The sequence below is a fragment of the Corella eumyota genome, chromosome 4, assembly GCF_963082875.1.
Source record: "Corella eumyota chromosome 4, kaCorEumy4.1, whole genome shotgun sequence".
In the NCBI taxonomy this organism is placed as follows: Eukaryota; Metazoa; Chordata; class Ascidiacea; order Phlebobranchia; family Corellidae; genus Corella; species Corella eumyota.
In genome coordinates, this window is record NC_137493.1 from 8,177,440 (window position 1) to 8,197,260 (window position 19,821).

The window sequence follows — 19,821 nt, forward strand, 5'->3', positions numbered from 1 at the left end:
TATTTAAAATATGGCCGCGATGGGAATTAGACCTTAGATATTCAGTTTAACCGCAACGCTACCAAATTTTTTTGAGAAATCGAATTTTACATTTTTTTGGGCAGCCTTGACCATTTTTTTTTAAATTTTAATTATGTTTTTTTTAACGGCAAGGTCGAGGTCAGATCGTAAGGTTATAATTAAACTGCTTTAATTGTCAGTCATTTATAGTTAAAACAGCAGTAAATGTGGCAACGTAAATCTTATCTAATTAAAAAATACTATTTGAATTAAACTCTATGTAGCTAAAGTGCATTAAATTAAACAAAAATCTTTCCTGAACTTTGTACCCAACGTTAGGTGTGGATTTTATCGGCCTAATTTAAAACGTAGTTAGTGTGGGTAATTGATCGAATGGTGTGTTACTAATAAATAACCTATTTGCGCTTTGCTTTACACAGCTTATAGGTGATTTAAGAAAAGAAAATAATATGAAACGATTAAGTCAGTAGACAGTAAATCCAATCAGCTGCAAAGTTAAGACTAAATCGACAATTATGACAGCCTCAATATTGCCTGGGAAAACTCAAGAAAACAACGGTCATTTCTCGTTTAATTGGTTTCTTTTCAATGGCGGAAAACATGAGAAAAGCACAGCGCGAAGCTGCTTTGGCTTCGACAAAGTAACTGCTGACATGGTATTGTCTCAATTACGTCACAAACGTGGTACAAAGGGAGATGTAGGATCGCGTGGCGTGCCAATTAAACCGAGCTTGTTGTTTGAAAACAATAACAACGACTTCGTTGATTCCAAATCAAAACGAAATCCTATCATTACCGGCGACGACGAGCTTATTTTCACACCCAATCAAAGCAATCATGCCGATACGATCGCACTTAACAACACGAAAGCAAGTGAGAATAGCGCACGGGCAACGATTCCGGTAACAGCAGTGCAAACAAACTCGAACGACCCGTGCTCGGGTCTAACCAATTACATTAAAAAGTGCGGTCAAAAAAAGACCTTTACCTGTCTGCGATGCGGATCAACTTTACCTGAACCTCAAGTTCAAGGAGATTCGCAAATAAGAACGCGTTCAAAAAGCGTAGGCGACGATAGCAAACACACACCAAAAAAGATTTACATTTGTGCGCAATGCGGGAAAAGATACAGCAAACTTACGCTACTGCGCCGCAACAAAAAGCGCTGGTTTCAATCCAAAGCCAAAGGGATTAAAAGGGTTATGACCTGGCCTCTGCCTATGGAACAGATAGTCGAAGTGTGTGAAACCACTGAGCCACAAGATAACGAGCAACAACAGTGGGTCTTTATTTAGATTTCATTATTCTTACACGATTTTTAAGCATTTAATAACACTTGCCCTACTTTAATTTAATCTAAAACAATTAGCATTGGTAAGAAGGGGTAACATATTTTTTAATGTTATAATATGAATTAAAAGGAGCAGTAATGAACATATTAATTTAATTTTTCTGCAAAACCGCAAAGTTTGTGTATTTGCACAAATCTATGCCTGCTTAATTTAAATTTTTATTATGAAGTTGATGATATAGATTTAACCTTTTGATACTGGTAATGCTTAATATAGATTTAGTTTACACACAGCTGATAGTGTATCTAGGGATAGTTGTTATTGTCACACCAGTTCACAAAGTTATTATTGTATTATTCTTACTTATAATACGGATTGTTTTCTTTAAAAACTTTATTTTTATGATTAATAAGTAAACATCAACAAAATTGATTAACTAGCAATTTAATTCTATTTATAATTACACACATTACTATTATTCGGTGTAAATTTATATATTTATTATAGTTTTGTCACATTTTTTTGTTTTGTGCAAAAATGTGTATTACTTATGACACCATTACTTCCTTTTAACAGAAATCAAGAGGAAATGGCAAACAACGAGTCCTCAAAACAGTCTTCAGGTTCCAGTTCCAGCGGGTCGAGCTCGAGTAAGAACCCAATGAGAAGGCAAAGTACCAAGAAGAATTCTGGTAGTTCACTGGCAGCCACTGTTCCAGAATTAGTTAAAATTTTGGGAGGCAATAATGTCATCGAAAAGGTGAGAAACATATATATAAGTATTTTTTATGTGTTGTTTTTGCAGATTTCCGGGTCTATATTAAAGCGTTTTATTTTTTACTATACTCTAATTTTCACTTCAATTTTAAAGGGGTTTAATTGTTTAAACATTATTGATATGCTTAAGTTCAAATATTTAATAAATTAAATACAGTTATACCTTTTTAATATTAATATTTCTTAGGTTTTAATTGCCAACAACGGAATAGCTGCAGTAAAATGCATGCGATCAATCCGAAGATGGGCTTACGAGATGTTTCGCAACGAGAAAGCAATTCATTTTGTTGCCATGGTAACTCCAGAAGACCTAAACGCAAATGCCGAGTACATAAAAATGGCTGACAGCTACGAACATGTGCCTGGCGGTCCCAATAATAACAACTATGCAAATGTGGAATTGATAGTCAATTTGGCTAGAAGAACAGCTGTTCAAGTAAACAATTGTTTTTACAGAAAAATAATTTATTATTAAGTTTATAAATGTCTAAAATTACATATTTAAAGGCATAGTTATTGGCATTCTTATACAGGATGTTGTCAACTTATGGCGTAATAAGATTAAACAATAGTTAGTTATTGCTTAGTCTAGTTTCTGATTTTCTCCTAAATATTATCAGTTTATGTTGAAACTGGTTTGTTGATTAATTTGTAATAATGGGTTGAGATTTTCGTGAAAAAAACGTGAGGTACAATTTGAATGACAATTTTTAGCCAAACCTACCTCTTAGTAATTTTTTGACCTAGAGTAAACTTTCCTCATGTCTGTGTGACTATACAAGTCATGACTGAACTTTAGTAACATTAAGTCAGCTAGGATGATGCCTGTAATACATACACAAGCGCCCGTATTGTAAAATATATATTATTTATATGAATGGTTGTATTATGCTTACGTCCAATTGTGTCATTAAAGTTACAATACTTGAACATTCCTATCTAACAGAGTTTGAATTAGACAGTTTTTATTGTCAACCATTCATTTTTTATCTAAATATTTTAAAAGTAAATAACAATTTTGGAAAATTACAATTTTACTAAAACTTGTTGCTGTTGTTCAGGCTGTATGGGCAGGATGGGGACATGCAAGTGAAAATCCACAACTTCCTGAAATGTTAAGTAAAGTAAACATCGCATTTCTTGGTCCATCTGCATCTGCAATGTGGGCATTGGGTAAGAAAATTTTAAAAAGAAATAATTGTTTTAAAGCCTGAACACATTTTTTGATGTTATTTTAATCTCAATAAATAGGTTTTCCTACAACTAAAGAAATCTAAAAAAAAATTGTTTAAACACATAAAAAAATAGTTTGTTATAAACTGCTCATCATTATAATTTTTAAACTTTCAAACTTTAACACAATTAAAAAAAAACAAATTTAACCTTACCCCAGGTGACAAAATTGCATCATCCATTGTTGCTCAAACCATCCAAGTACCAACTTTACCATGGAGTGGTAGTGGGCTGGTGTTACCACCTGACAACGTAGAAGAGATTAACGATGATGAACCACAGCCTCTCATCGTTCCTGACGAACTCTACAGACAGGGGTGTGTAGAAGGCGTGGAATCAGCCATGAAGGTAATGTATGTTGGTATGATAAATACACAAAAACCTTAAAGTAAATTGACTGACAAAGTATTTAAAATTTCCTTTTTTTGAAAGCGTAAAATTTTAACTAAATATTTTTTTGTAATATTTTAGACGGCGTTAAAAGTTGGTTATCCAGTCATGATTAAAGCTTCAGAGGGAGGTGGTGGAAAAGGAATTCGTAAAGTCATGAATCCGGAGGACTTTCCAGCTGCTCTGCGTCAAGTTCAATCTGAGGTTCCTGGATCACCAGTCTTCATCATGAAACTTGCCACACAGTAAAATTTTACTTAATTCCATTTACAAAAAAAAAATTTCAGAATTCTTTAAACAATTAAGGATCTTTACTGAATAGGTTTTTTAGTAATATAAATATTTTTTTATTAATATAGGATATTGGTTATTTTTTTTCTATTTCTAAAAAAAATCTCTTCCTATTGTTAAACCATAAAGTCATTCACAGGTGCAGTTGTATAATATTTAGTTTTCATTTTTGAGTGTTTGGCTTCAAACCGCTGACGATTAATTTAGCCAAACATATTTGTTTAATAAAATATTCATGAACGTTCTGTCTCAATTTAACATGGGAAATTGTGCAAGGCGAAGCACCTTAGGCTAACCTCAAATTTTAAAATTTTGCTTGTTTGTATATTTACTGTGCCCTTTTTTGAGTTTAAACTGCTAAGTATGTCTAAAGTTCATAATAACGAAATCACACACATAAATTGCAGTTTTATGTGTGTTTTTTTTACACAAATATTGTCTTTGTCAATTTTCAAACAAACTTACTTGCCCTGTGTTTAAACTAAGTTTGCAAACCGCAGACAATATTTGCCAAATTGAGGCTGCATATCTCAGTTTAATAAGATTTTGCCTTGAATATATTTTTAGACCCTTTGAGTAAACTTTTAAATTTACATTGCAAACATTTTTAAGGTCACGCCACCTTGAAGTCCAAATTATTGCTGACCAATATGGAAATGCAATTTCTTTGTTTGGTCGGGATTGCTCAATACAGAGAAGGCATCAGAAGATTATTGAAGAAGCACCAACCACTGTTACTAGTGAAGCATTATGGGCAAAAATGGAAAAAGTAAAACAAATTTTTTTAAAAGAACTTTTAAAAAATTTTTATTGTACTAATGTATTTATATATATGATAAAAAATGTTTTTCCTTTTAGAGAATTAAGAACTTTAATAATGTTGTTTTTTAAATTTTTATCACCACTTTTTTGTAATAGGATGCAGTGGAACTTGCAAAGATGGTGGGTTATGTAAGTGCGGGGACGGTTGAGTATTTATATAGTGAGGATGGAAGTTACTATTTTCTGGAACTTAATCCAAGACTTCAGGTATTTTTATAGATTCTAGTTTAAACATATGTTCTGATATACTGTAAGAGAAGTAAATTTTGTATATAAGAAATAATATAAGGTATATATAAATTTTTTACAATAGGAAAATGTAAGTACAAGGTAAAAAAAGTTAAACTTTTGGATTCTAAACCACAAAAAACGAAGAAATAAAAAATTTTAATTGTTTCAAATTAATAGCATAAAGTTGTGTGTTTGTGGTTTTATTACCCTTTTCTCTATTTATTTGGTTTAACCACAAATTATGTTTGTATAAGGTTAATTTCCTATCCTTGTTAAAAACAATATTGGTCATCAGCTGATTTTTATTTGTCTAACTCTGTTGTAATTTAAACAATGCAAATTTTTTAAACCTTATTTTAATATGTGTTGTAATGTTATAATACTATATATATTATAAAATAAGTACCATTTTCTTATTTTACAAATAAATATTTTTATTATTTTACAATTTTTAAATTAATTTTTTTTTAAATTAATATTTTTTTTTCAAGGTTGAGCATCCTTGCACAGAAATGGTTGCCGATGTCAACCTCCCGGCAGCACAACTCCAGATCGGTATGGGGATTCCCCTGCACCGGATTCGTGACATCAGGGTTTTGTACAATGAGAACCCATGGACGACCACGCCGATCGATTTTGTCAAGTGAGCACTTAAATGTTCAAGTGTGTACTGGATTAACCTCCATTTAAAAATATGGGCGTGTCATTTGTTTTGTTAAGCCTACTTGACATTTGTTTTATTATGATAAAATATATTGAGTTTTAATATAAAAAGCAGTTGACAACAGGAACAGATAAAATTTAATCATAATTTAAATGCTGTTTTTGTTGGGGTCAATTTACTGTTAAATTGTTACAACTTTGACAGAAAAATTTAAATAATAAAGCACTATTAAAACAAATATTAGTTAAGCTTTTAAAAGAATTTAATTTGATAATATATGTTTTCTTTTAGTCCCACCCATAAACCTGAACCTCATGGTCATGTTATTGCTGCCCGTATTACAAGTGAAAATCCAGATGAAGGATTTAAACCAAGCGCCGGTCAGTACAATTTTCAATTATCCTCAGTCAACCTAATATTAATTTATTTTTAATTCGAAAAAAAATTGTTGAAAAAATTTTTTATTAATTTTTGTGAAATTTTAAGGTACAGTTCAGGAGTTGAACTTTCGAAGCAGCAAGAACGTCTGGGGTTACTTTTCGGTGGGGGCGGCTGGGGGGTTACATGAATTTGCTGACTCACAGTTTGGTCATTGTTTTGCATGGGGTGAAAACAGGGAATATGCAACATCGTAAGTTATTGGATTTTTTAATAGTTTGGTATAACAGTCATAGAATATGAATATAAGCCCATTGGTTTTGGGTTCAATCCTCACCAATGTCAGGCTATTTGCCTTAAAGCCCTGTGTTTAAGAATGGTCCAAACTCATTACAACTGTACAACTTTCCTTTAAAAAATAAAAACTTATCACTTTAAGAAGAAATTTAAATTTAAGCACACTCAATATATAGTTTTTAAATTTTTGTGTTTTAGAAACATGGTTATGGCATTAAAAGAATTATCGATTCGAGGAGATTTTCGGACAACAGTTGAATACTTGGGTAGATTGTTAGAGGATAATGAATTTAGACATAATAAGATAAATACTGCTTGGTTGGATTCTTTGATTGCTGATAAAGTCGAGGTAATTATACCTAAGTTATTTTAACTATTATTTAAATTTTTTATTAGTTTTTTTTTTTATAAAAAATATATGGATAAAATGGCAAACTAAGTTTTTATAAAACATATATATAATTCAATATTTGTATACTTTTTGTATAGAAAAAGGCTTTTGATGTAGAAACACAGTGGGCTAGTCATATCCTATAATCCTTTATTCAAAAATTACCTTTTACGTAGTTTTACAATGTTGGTTTTAATTAAATTTTGACTTTTTTTAGTCTGAGAAACCCTGTACCACAATTGGTTTAATTTGTGCAGCGTTACATATTGCTGATGCTAAATACAGAGCTCGATTTGATTTCTTTGTCAACTCTTTGGAAAGGTCAGTTCAATAAAAATTTATTTTAAAATTTGGTTTAATAAGCAGTTTTGACTAAATTACCCTATAAAATTTTATAGAACTTTTATATAGCAAAAATTCTTTTTTACTAAAAAAAAAAAAATAATACTATCATTTTTCAAAAATACTTAAAAAAATTTGTTAAAAATAATTAAAATATTTTTTTCAAAAATAGTTTTTTTTGTTCTAATATTATATTTTTTTATGTAATATTCACATTTTTATTCAACTTAATTAACAGGGGTCAAGTTATTACAATTTCAAGCCTAAAAACAATGGAAATAGTTGAGTTGATCACACAAGGGGTAAAATACATTATAAAAGTCACTAAAACTTCTGAAACTGCTTATTTTCTACAATGTAATGGCTGGAGCATGGAAGTAGATGCCTACAGGTAAATTTGATAAAATTTTAAAAAATAAAAAATTAATAAATATTATAGTTCTAAACTAGTATTAAATGATATTTATTTATTATAAAGTAGGTCAATTCAATTTAATTAATTTAAATCATTTTCTACATAACATTTTTATTATATTTGCACAGGTTGAGCGATGGTGGATTATTGTTGTCACTAGATGGCATAAGTAGAACTACCTACTTGAAGGAAGAGATTGATCGGTAAGTAAATTAAATTTGTAAAATTTTCTTTATATTTTATTTTATCAATATTTTAGTTAAATTTACTATTAATATTAGCTGTTAATATTTTAAATATTTTTTTTAAAAAGACTCAAAAAATTAAATTTACTTTTTAGTTATCGAATTACGATTAACAACCAAACTTGTGTGTTCGAAAAAGAAAATGACCCATCCGTGTTAAGAGCGCCATCTGCTGGGAAATTGTTGCACTTTCTAGTTGATGACGGAGCTAGAGTTACTTCAGGTAAAACTAAAAGACAAATTGTATTTTATATAAATTTTAGTTTTTTTTAGTTAAAATTCTATAATTGTTTATAAATTTTGTAGTTAGTGTTTTAACAATCTTGCCAATGTTTTGGATTGTAAAAAAATATCAAAAAACTTTTTCATTTGATTTTTAAAGGTCAATCTTACGCTGAAATTGAAGTTATGAAAATGGTGATGTCTTTAACAGCAACATCTGATGGAAAAGTTCATTATTTTAAGAGATCTGGTGCAGTGTTAGAATCTGGTTCTATTGTGGCAAGGTAACAAAAAATTTAAAAAAAAACAGTTTTATTAGTTTTAGTACAGTCTTTTGCTTAATTTTAACATGAGTAATAGATTTAAAAACATGATAGATAAGCGATATGTCATATAATTTTTGCACGAAACATTATTTTAATATTTTATTTTTTTTAGACTTGAGCCTGATGATCCAACTTGTATTCAAAGAGCAGAATTGTTTCATGGCCAACTTGATGATGTCAAAGGAAACGAAGACTTTCTAAATAAAGAAAAATCAAACAAAGTAATTAAAACTTCAAAGATAACATTTTAAAATCTAAATTTAAATAAAAAAAATTTTTAACTTTTTATTTTTTTTTTAATTCTTTAGCTTTATGAGGTATCCCATAAGAGATTAACATGCATAGCGAAGGGGTTGTGTCATCCAGATGACATGTTTCAAACTAGTATGAAAGAAGCTGTTAATATGCTGATGACTGCTTTGAAGGACCCATCTCTACCCTTGTTAGAACTACAGGTAAATTAAAGTTATTTACAAAAAGCCTGTTAAAAAAAATGCCTAAATTGCACAAACAAACCATATTTGAACCTCTGACATTGTTGTTTTTTTTTTGTTGGAATATATATATATAATTTTAAAATTTTTGTGAGAAAAAGGCTTAATGACATTGGTAATTGCAATACCAAATTGCTTAAAATGACCAAAAAACTTTCTAAGCTATTAATGCCATAGCAGGATGACTTTAGTATTTTTTTTAATACCTATTCAAACTAAACATATTTAAAATTATAAAGCACTCTTGTTATCTAAGCCAGTTTAAAAAATTTTTCTTATCTGCTTTTGTAAACACGCTTAATAATAAATTGATGTAACATGCTTAAAACTTTTTAAAACCCAGTTTTCTTACATGTTTCTTTTATATTTTATATTTTTAGGAGGTTATGACGAATCTAACCGGTCGTCTACCTGCCAGCGTTGAACAGTTTATCCGCCGTGAGATGTCCAGTTATGCTTCCAATATAACTTCTATGATGTCACAATTCCCCGGTTCCAGAATTCGAAGATTGGTTGATGCATATGCTGCTACTATCCACAGTAAAGCAGACCAAGATGTATTTTTTGTGAACACGCAACCTATTCTACAAGTTGTACATAAGTAAGACTTAACATTTTTTGCTTTAATTTAAAAAATATTTTAATGTATTAATTTAAAAAAATTTGTCAGATTTAGTACTTGAGAAAAAAAAAACTTTATAAAAAGATAATTAGTAGGTTTAATTATCAGAAATAATATATATAATAAATTTAAAAGAACACCTAAAAATAAGGATTTTTTTGAATTATTTTTATCCATTTCTACCTTGTTTTTAAATAAAATTAATTCATTAATTTTTCAGGTATCGCAATGGGATCCGAGGTCACATGAAAGATGTTCTTCTTTCGTTCCTCCACGAGTACAAAAGAGTTGAATCCCAATTTCAGCATGGATCCTTCGACAAAAGTGTAATCGCAATGAGAGATAAACAAAAAGACAACGTCAGAGCTGTTGTCGAGGATGTTTTGTCTCATGCCAGTGTAATAAAGAAGAATGCTCTTATTGTTCAATTAATTGTAAGTCAAGTTTGAATGTTGGTGTTTTTATATAATTTCAAAAATGCGAAACTTGATACTAGTTTATGTAATAAGTTTCTGTTTTACAAAACTTTAACTGTAAGACTATACTAATATAAGCCTTTGCAAAAATGTTAAATTTTAATTAGGAAAATTAATTAAATATTAGTAATATACCAAATTTAAAGAAAAAAAAATTGTTATTGTGAAATTTTGTTATAATATAATTTTTTTTCTTTATTGTTGTTGTATACTTTATTGAAACATTTTCTTCGAGAATTCTTTTCACTTTTATTTATCTATTTTTGTTCTAGAATTGTTTGGCTGGTCGTGATCACTCACTCCCCAAAGACGTGAGTTCAACTTTGCAATCACTTACCACTTTGAGTAAGCAAGAAAACTCAAAGGTTTCACTCCGAGCGAGACAAGTTCTTATTTCTGCTCACAAACCTCCATATGAGCTGAGATTAAATCAGGTTTTAAAATTTAAAAAAAAAATTTAATATTTTATTTTTTTATTTTTTTTTTAGTCTAATTAGTTTAATATAAAATCACAAAAAATAGAAATTTATATAGGTTTTCTGTGATTCTATATATTATTTAATAAATAACTTAAACAACCTTAAAGGTGGAATCCATATTTCTTTCTTCTATTGGGTCATATGGAACTGATATCTGCCCTGAAAACTTGAAAAAATTAATTTTATCGGAGACGACAATTTTTGATGTTTTGCCAGATTTTTTCTATCATCAAAACCCTGTCGTTAGAATGGCAGCATTTGAGGTACATGTTTAAATTTTTCGGACTTTTATGTAGGGGTTAATTGGGTCTTAACCTCCATTTTTGTAGATTCAATAATACTACAGACTTGTGACATATATTTCAGTTTCTTAAAAAATTGTATTCTAAAAATATCTAAAAAATATTGTAAATAATTTTAAAAAGTTGCCAAAATTGACATTTTTATTGTTATTATTTAAAATCAATTTGGTAATTTTTGTATAAATTTTGATTATTGTTTAAAGGTTTATGTGCGTCGATCGTATATCGCTTACGAGTTAAACAGTGTCCAACATCATGAGTTTGGAAATAATAACTGTGTCCTTGAATTTCAATTCATGTTACCTAACTCCCACCCTAACAGGTAACAAAATACTGGAATTTTATAATGCTTTAGCTCTGCGCTTAACTAACAAATTTTTTAAACCTAATATATTGAGGTATTTTTGACAAGAAAAAATATTGGAGAATCGACTTGTATATATATAAATTTTTTTGAATTTAAAAAAAAATTTGCCTTTTTTTGATTTTTTTTGTAACTGTGTTGTTAGATTTCCTGTACTACAGACTGTGGAGTCAGTAGATGAAAATAAAAGGTTTATTTTAAACTGTTTTCTAATATTTTGATGCATTTTAATTAAATGATTAACGTAGTTTGTTGTCTCTTATGATTTATAAAATATTTTCAAAAACAATTTCAAGATTTTGAACTTTTATCAATTAACACAATTAGATATTTTCTCTAATTTTTGTAGCGATTATTTATAAATTTTTTTAAATATTTAAGATATCTGCAAATTTATAATTTGCAACACTTTAATTTTTTTTTTTTATTAGTATACTTTTTAAACAATTAGTGTGAAAAGGCAGTAATTCATTTTTTTTAGTGTGAAAAGGCAGTAATTCATGTACATTTACATTTTCTTGTTTTTTGTATTTATTAAAGCTGGTTTAATGTAAAGCATAATATCTAGCTTACTATATATAGTTAGTCTTTATTTCACTTGCATTGAAGTAACACTTGTATGCAATAGTTTAAATTTTACTAACTAGGTGTTAAAACCATGGAATAACCTGGTGCTTCTTTTAAAACTTGAATTGTTGCACTTATAAATACTTATTCAAATTGCTGTTTAAATAATTATTTAATACTATGTAACAGTTTAAAATATAATTATAAAAAATAATAAAATCCATTTTGTACCAAAAATTAATTTGGAATTGGACCATATTACAGCAAATATTTCAATTTTTTTCGTTTTTTAATCCCATCTTTTATTAACAGACTTCACCAAAGAGAATACCAAATTCCTAGCACCTCTTCTCTTCCCAAAGTAGCAAGTGTGGGAGAAGGATTAAACTCGATTGATCCGGCTCTACTGCCTCCTTGTCAGAGGATGGGGATTATGGCTGCTTTTACTAACTTCGATCAGTTTAAAGCGTGAGTTTTAAAAAAAACATTAAAATTAATTATAAATACTTTGTCAGTTAGCACCGTTATTTTAAAATTTGAATTTAATTTTTATTTTTTCAGACACTTTGACTTCATAATGCAGTGCTTCCGGAACTCAAGTCCTCCTGGATCTCCCCTCTTTATGAACTCGAGTTCCTCCCATGGACTTCTCTCTTCCTGCATCTCCAATCCCAACTTTACAAACTCCAGTTTTGGCTCTTCCAACAATCTTGCCCCTCGAAGTGGATCCATCGGAAGCAAAGAGGAAGATACAACTTCTCTTTGCTCCATTACTGATGAGCCAATCCATATTCTAAATATCGCTATAGCGACGGATCATGGAATTGATGATGACACTCTCAGTAAAATGTTTTTGGAATTTGTAAGAGAGCACAAGGTAAGAAACAGAACTCTTTAAAAGCTGAAAACTGAAAAAAATATTGTAACTATTTCCATAAGTTTCAGTTTTCAGGTTTTTAACGAACTTAAACGTAAATGATTTTAAGTAAAATGGTAAGTTATTTTTTTCAAATATTATTAATTTTTTAGGTTGAATTAAGTGATAATGGTTTACGAAGAGTAACATTTTTGGTGCACAAACGTCGAGAGGTTCCTAAGTATTTCACATATCGAGCTCGCGATCAGGTTGGTAAAAATTTAAAATTAATAAAATTGTGCTGTATAAAAACAAATTCTGCTTAAATTTAAAATTAGTGTTTTTTTATTATATTCCAAATTTTATTAAAACTATTTTTTTTTTTAGTTTGAAGAAGATCGAATTTACCGCCATCTTGAACCTGCGTTAGCATTTCAACTGGAACTTAATCGAATGAGAAATTTTCGGTTAAAAGCGGTTCCCACAAACAACCATCGGCTCCATGTGTACCTCGGTTCTGCTAAGGTGGAGGAAGGTGCAGAGGTCATGGATCATCGTTTTTTTGTTCGAGCAATTATTCGACATTCTGATTTAGTTACTAAGGTAAGAAATATAATAAAAAAATATTTTTAAATAATGTTTTATTCTAATTATATCTTATATGTTAAAATACCTTAATTAAAATAAAAAAGATAATGTACAAAACTTTAACAATTGGTTAAAAAAATATAAAACTTAATCAAATTCAAAAAAAAGTTAAAAAAAAAGTAACCAAACCATTTAATTTAATGATAGGAGGCCTCATTTGAATTTCTTCACAACGAAGCAGAAAGGTTGTTATTAGAAGCTATGGATGAATTGGAAGTTGCTTTCAGTGGAACTGAGAACACAAGGATTGATTGTAACCACATTTTTATGAATTTTGTACCGTAAGTTTTTCCCTTATGTTATATGGTTATGTAAACTTTAGCCTTTAATTAAAAAAAACACTTTTATTTGTGGTTTGCATTTTTTAACTTTTATTTTGTGGTAAAAATGCTCCTTATAAGGTTGACAATTAATTAGGCGGACCATTACTACTTGAAAAAATTTAAATTTGTATACAAAATTGTATAACGTTTTTGTAGTCTGAATATGCTGGTTAACCTTGAGCTAATTTTTTATATAGAAATATAATGATTGATCCAATAAAGCTGGAAGACAGTATAAGAACCATGGTGTTGAGATATGGAAGCAGACTGTGGAAGTTGAGAGTGTTACAAGCTGAAATTAAAGTTAACATTAGGTAAAAAATTTATATCAAAATTACATCTAAGTACATCTAATTTTAGTACAATTATTAAAAAGTAGTGATTTTTAAACTAAATTTTTATAAATTTAGTTCAAAAAAAAAAATAAATAAATATATATATAAAAAAAAATTATTTTTTAGATTAAAAGAAGATTCTGACCCTCTCCCATTCCGAATATTTCTTACTAAAGAGTCGGGATATTATCTTGATATTAGTTTATATCGGGAAATTACTAACCCAAGTACTGGCCAGGTAGAAAATACAACTGTAAACTTTTTTTGCATGAATACAATAATACAAAAATAGTTTTTTATATATTTAAATAGACAAAGTAACAAGCTGATTTTTTGGTTTTTTACTTATATAAAATTATTTGTAATATGATTACTGACGACGGTACCCCCTGTAGTAATTTTTTTCTCTAAAACAATGGTTATTTATATTAATGGCTTTAAATTTGGACCCTTTTAATTTTTTATATATATAATATATAGTCGAATAGGCTAAATTATATGCAGATTATTCATTTATTTTAATTTGCACAAATATATATGGTTTTTGTAATATATTGGGCCATTAAAAAGGAATAAATTGCAATAAAATGTAATGAAATTTAAAGTATACTTTTTTATTTCTAGATGATGTTCCAAGCTTATAATGTAAACAAACCAGGTCCACTGCATGGAATGTTAACAAGTACTCCTTATGTAACCAAAGATCTTCTTCAAGCTAAGAGATACAAGGCACAAAACATGGGAACGACTTACGTCTATGATTTTCCTGAAATGATGAAGCAATCTTTGAGCGAAGTCTGGAAAGACTTTAAAACAAAAGGAAATGGAAATGTAGAGATTCCTGAAAATCTGGTACGTAACAAAAACTTGATTTCTAATTTATAAGAAAGACTAGGCTACGAGGTTTTATAAAAAAAAATTTATACCAAAATTTAGACATGTTAAATGCTTGTGCAATGGTATTCAGGTGTGCTTACTGTTAGTTAAAAAGAAATATATAGTATTTCTTATTAAATTATTTTGTGTTATATTGCAAGTTTTTATAATTATTGCTAAGTATTACCTGAGATGACCATTTAGGAAATTATATTTGTATTTAGATGACTACTGAAGAACTTGTTTTAGATGGACAGGGCCACCTTGTTAACATTAACAGACAACCTGGAGAAAATAAGGTAAACTAATATTTAGTTAAATTTAAATTGGTTGTTATATGTAACTTATTTTGAGTTGTATTGTACGATTTATTTATAAATAAAATTTTGTGATTTTTTTAGATGGCTGAAAATTTTTTTTTAAAATTTAAAATTTATTTTTTAATAAAACAATAATATTTAGATTGCGATGGTTGCGTGGAGGATAACATTGCACACTCCAGAATATCCAGAAGGACGACAAATCATCTGTATCGCAAATGATATTACTTGTTTAATTGGATCATTTGGTCCTGAAGAAGATCTTCTGTACCAGAGAGCATCTGAGTTGGCTAGAAAAGAGGTAAGGGATTTGATTTTAATTTTTTTGTAAATTTTAATAGTTTTTTTTTTAGAGACCAGTTCATTTTTTTTCATTATTCAAAAAATAATTAAAAAATTTTATTTTTTGTCACCTTAGGGACTTCCCCGTATTTACATATCAGCAAACAGCGGGGCAAGAATAGGACTTGCCGAAGAAGTTCGACATTTGTTTAGAGTGGCTTGGGTAGATCCCAAAGATTTGTACAAAGGTCTTAAATATATTTACCTTACACCACATGACTATAAAAAGGTGAAAAATGTTAAAAGCGTATGTTTTTAAATTATTTAAATTTTTTAAATATATTTTTTACAAATTAAAATATTTTAAATTTCTTTTTAGTTGAGTGCAACAAACTCTATTGTGGCTCATCACATTGAAGAAGATGGGGAATCCCGGTATATGGTTGATGACATTATCGGAAAAGACGAAGCTCTTGGAGCGAGGTGTCTGCGCTGGAGTGGAACCATCGCTGGGGAAACATCAAGAGCTTACGACGAGGTTAGAAATTTAACAATTTTTTTTTATAAATAAATATTTTTATGATTGTAAAAGTTAAACAAAGATAGTATTTAAATAATAAGTATAAATTTCTTTCCAATTTCTAAAAATGTTTTAATTTTTTAAGGTTGTCACAATATCATTGGTGACATGCAGAGCAGTAGGTATTGGTGCTTACCTTGTTAGGTTAGGTCAACGAGTTATCCAAGTTGAAAATGCTTACATCATTCTCACCGGGCAATCAGCACTTAACAAGGTTAACATCCACTTTTTGTTTAACTACATTTTAAATTAAATTCTAACTTAAACAAACTGGAACGTTAAATATGTTGTTTTTGTAACATTACATCAGTTATATTTTATTGCAAAAGGAATGTTTTGCAGTGTAATTAAATTAAATTTTTTTAATTAAATTAAATTTTTTTACACTTTAGTCTTAATTTTTTTGAATTTTGACTTTTTTTTGATTTATTATTAAATTAAATCCCTTAAACATTTGTCCTTTTGTCCAGGTTTTGGGCCGTGAGGTTTACAACTCCAACAATCAATTAGGTGGAACTCAAATTATGCACAACAATGGTGTGACCCACACTTCAGTAACATGGGATTACGAGGGGATTATGGTTATTCTAAAGTGGTTATCTTATATTCCATCCACCCGTACCTCACCCTTGCCCATTTTAGTCAACCCTCAAGACCCAGTGGGTCGAGATGTAGAGTTTAAACCTACCAGGGGCGTGTATGACCCCAGGACAATGCTTACAGGGGTAGTTGACCCAGGTAGTAACATTTTTTTAATTTTTTGTTATTTAAAAATCTTAATTTTTCAAAACTTTTTGTTTTTTTAAAAAAATATAAATTTTTAGAAACTGATGAATGGAAAAGTGGATTTTTTGACCGTGATTCATTCGATGAAATACTTACCGGTTGGGCTAACACGGTCATAGTTGGTCGAGCAAGACTCGGGGGTGTTCCAGTCGGAGTGGTTGCAGTGGAGACAAGATCGGTCACCGTGGACATCCCAGCAGATCCCGCCGATCTGGAAAGTGAAGAAAAAATGATGCAAAGAGCTGGACAAGTAAAAACAAAATTAAATAAATATTATAATATTAATTTAAAATCTAGAGAATAAAACAAGCCCTTAATTTGTACTTTTAATTGTTAAATATTATAAATATTATTTGTTAACTAATAATTAATCATTTTTGATCAGGTTTGGTATCCAGATTCAGCATTCAAAACCTCACAAGCAATCCAGGATTTCGATCGGGAAGGTCTTCCCCTTATTATGTTTGCAAACTGGAGAGGATTTTCGGGTGGAATGAAAGGTAATATTTAATAGTTTTGCTAAAAATATTTAAAAGTCATGCAAAATATTTGGTCTTTCTTGATTAAGAATATTTGTTTGGCAATTGGTGTAAAAATTTTGCTAAATAAATAATTCATCAAATCTATCAGACAAACACCAATTTTGCTTTCAGAATCTATTATTGCTTATTAAAAAACTTATGTTTTATTATTTTTCCTTTCTTTAGATATGTATGATGAGATCTTAAAATTCGGATCCTACATTGTCGATGCATTGAGAAAATACAGACAACCAGTATTGGTTTATATTCCTCCATTTGCTGAGTTGAGAGGAGGGGCTTGGGTGGTTGTTGACCCAACCATCAATTCAACGTAATTCATTTTTTTAAGAGTTTTTTTATATTTTAATAGATATTCAACAATATGTATTTTTGGCAATGTTTATATGTTTATTTATACATAGCAAAATGGTTTAAGGCTTTAAAATACATTTAACAGCAGAAATTAACCTGCTAAAATTTTGAATATTTTTTTTAAATCAAAAATTTAATTTTTCTTTAGACATATGGAGTTATATGCTGACCAGGAATCAAGAGGAGGGGTATTAGAACCGGAAGCCACTGTTGAGATTAAATTTAGGAGAAAAGACCTCGTTAAAACAATGAAGCGGTGTGATGGTGAATATTGCCAACTCTCTCTCGATTTAGGTGCGTATTAAATAAAACTTTTTAAAATATATGAAACAATATAACAAAAAATTAAATAATAATAAAAAAACCCACCTTAAAAAAAAATATACGAAACAATATAGCAAAAAAAATTAAAATAATAAAAATAAATAATAAAAAAAAAATAATAAAATTTCAGAAAATTCCTCTCTCTCTGTGGAAGATCGTAAAAAACTTGAGAAAAAGTTGAAAGAACGAGAAGAATATTTGGAACCAATATACCACCAGGTGGCAGTAAAGTTTGCTGATTTACATGACACTCCGGGTGGAATGTTGGAGAAGGGATGCATTTCGGTAAGTTTTTCTTATTAGAAAAATTTTTGATTTGAGTTCCAATATTAATTTTTTTTATATTTTTTAGGGCATTTTAAGCTGGAAGACTTCTAGGACAGTTTTGTATTGGAGATTGCGTCGCCTAATATTACAAAATGATGTCAAAAAACGTTGTTTTGCGGTCAACAAAGAATTAACCAACCCCCAGTGTGATGTGATGTTAAAAAGATGGTTTGTGGAGGATCAGGGAACAGTAAAGGTAAAACGTGAATAATATCTATATTATTTCTTACGGAAAAAAGAAAAAAATTTAAATTTAGGTTAACAAAATATTTTTTAACAGACACATTTATGGGACAATGACAAAGCAATTGTTGATTGGCTGTTAAGCCAGATTAACCCTAGTAAAAATTCATCTAGTGTTTTGGAGGAAAATATTAAAATGTTACAAAGAGATTCAGTTTCTCATCAAGTAAATTAATTCTTTTTGTCATATTTTATAAATAAAAAAATTTACTAATAAATATTCCTGTTTTTGTTGTTAAAATATGTTTAATTTTTTGGGGAAGAATTGGTTTATTTACTACTAAAAAAAGTTAGGTTTTTTGTTTTTAATTTTAAATTAAATTTATTTAGTTTTTTAAATAATAATATTTAAAAAAAACTTAATCTTAAAAAATTTTTTTTTTAGATTCGAGTTCTTTCCAAAACAAGTCCGGAGGCTGCGATCCATTCTGTTGTCCAGCTCGCCCAAAATATGACTCCGGAACAAAGAAAGGAAGTTGTTAAAATTCTTGAATCTCTAGAAACATAAAAAATGAATTGTCACAATCTTCCTAATTTTTTCACATTAAAATAAATCACCAAGAGTTTTGTTTTTTATTGTTGGCTTTTAGTAAATTAACTAAATTTCGTATCTTATATAGATTTAGACAAGCGCTTATGCAATTTTATTTCAAAGAGTACATTTGTTGTTTTGTGTTACAAAGCAAACTATTATTAGAGTTTATATTTTTGTCGTTTAATTACACGTTGTGTATTTTTGTTGAACTATTTAGAGATTTTTTTTCTGTGTTTTTTGCCTTGCTGAATAATTATTGTTTTGTGCGAATGACCACTTGAATACGCGACGCATTTTTATTAATCTGCCTCGAAAGACTACATCGTTACTGTGATGACGTCAAGAGGCTTGTGTAGTGCCTTCAATCCATTGGAGGCTGTTGTTTTTTTGCTAAGCAATAGTTGCTTGTAAAGTAGTGGTAGTAATATCAAAATATGCATTTTAATTGTTACGCGGTAAAGTTCATCGATTTTTTTTGCTTGACGTCCTGGCAAACCAACGCTTGTTCCTAATCGAATAAAAATTTATACTTAGATTTTTGCTTGAAACTTTGTTTTTCTTAATACTTGACTGTTGTGCTTGTTCAATAATAAATACATGATAAATTCAGGCTATTTTTAGTGCTAATTTGGTTCGAATATACCGTGTATTGATGATATTTGTAACCCAAAAAAACAAAATCCAGTAGTTACTATTAAGATAGAGATTATACTCTAAGTAGTAAATAAGGGGAATTCCCTATGTGTGCGATTCCTTCACTATTTCTATATAAAAATTTTGACCCGGTATAAGGAATAAAACAAATATGTGACATCAGAGCCGCATTATTGCGCCATAGCCCTGCAAATTTGT

The 19,821-nt window shown here is 29.2% G+C and overlaps 1 protein-coding gene across 2 annotated transcripts; it reads left to right on the forward strand.

Moving 5' to 3' along the window:
• The first annotated feature begins 419 nt into the window (after positions 1 to 419).
• LOC145749321 (acetyl-CoA carboxylase-like) lies at positions 420 to 19,504 on the forward strand. Of its 2 annotated transcripts, XM_082565055.1 has the most exons (47): positions 420 to 1,300; positions 1,890 to 2,073; positions 2,278 to 2,526; positions 3,152 to 3,263; positions 3,484 to 3,671; positions 3,795 to 3,958; positions 4,617 to 4,773; positions 4,923 to 5,033; positions 5,549 to 5,700; positions 6,013 to 6,101; positions 6,208 to 6,352; positions 6,595 to 6,745; positions 7,005 to 7,108; positions 7,368 to 7,520; positions 7,673 to 7,747; positions 7,885 to 8,012; positions 8,172 to 8,295; positions 8,450 to 8,558; positions 8,646 to 8,792; positions 9,212 to 9,432; positions 9,674 to 9,887; positions 10,202 to 10,363; positions 10,516 to 10,671; positions 10,914 to 11,032; positions 11,220 to 11,264; positions 11,954 to 12,109; positions 12,203 to 12,518; positions 12,671 to 12,766; positions 12,885 to 13,100; positions 13,293 to 13,426; positions 13,666 to 13,782; positions 13,930 to 14,041; positions 14,428 to 14,655; positions 14,904 to 14,978; positions 15,142 to 15,300; positions 15,418 to 15,570; positions 15,661 to 15,819; positions 15,947 to 16,075; positions 16,332 to 16,599; positions 16,686 to 16,897; positions 17,033 to 17,147; positions 17,355 to 17,499; positions 17,689 to 17,834; positions 17,995 to 18,149; positions 18,217 to 18,387; positions 18,472 to 18,600; positions 18,820 to 19,504. In XM_082565055.1, exons 1-47 carry the CDS (start codon positions 537 to 539, stop codon positions 18,940 to 18,942), a joined length of 7,737 nt encoding a protein of 2,578 aa, XP_082421181.1. In that variant the 5' UTR covers positions 420 to 536; the 3' UTR covers positions 18,943 to 19,504. The 2 variants fall into 2 exon arrangements, with proteins under 2 accessions (XP_082421181.1, XP_082421183.1); XM_082565057.1 differs by lacking the exon at positions 11,220 to 11,264.
• The last annotated feature ends 317 nt before the right edge of the window (positions 19,505 to 19,821 follow it).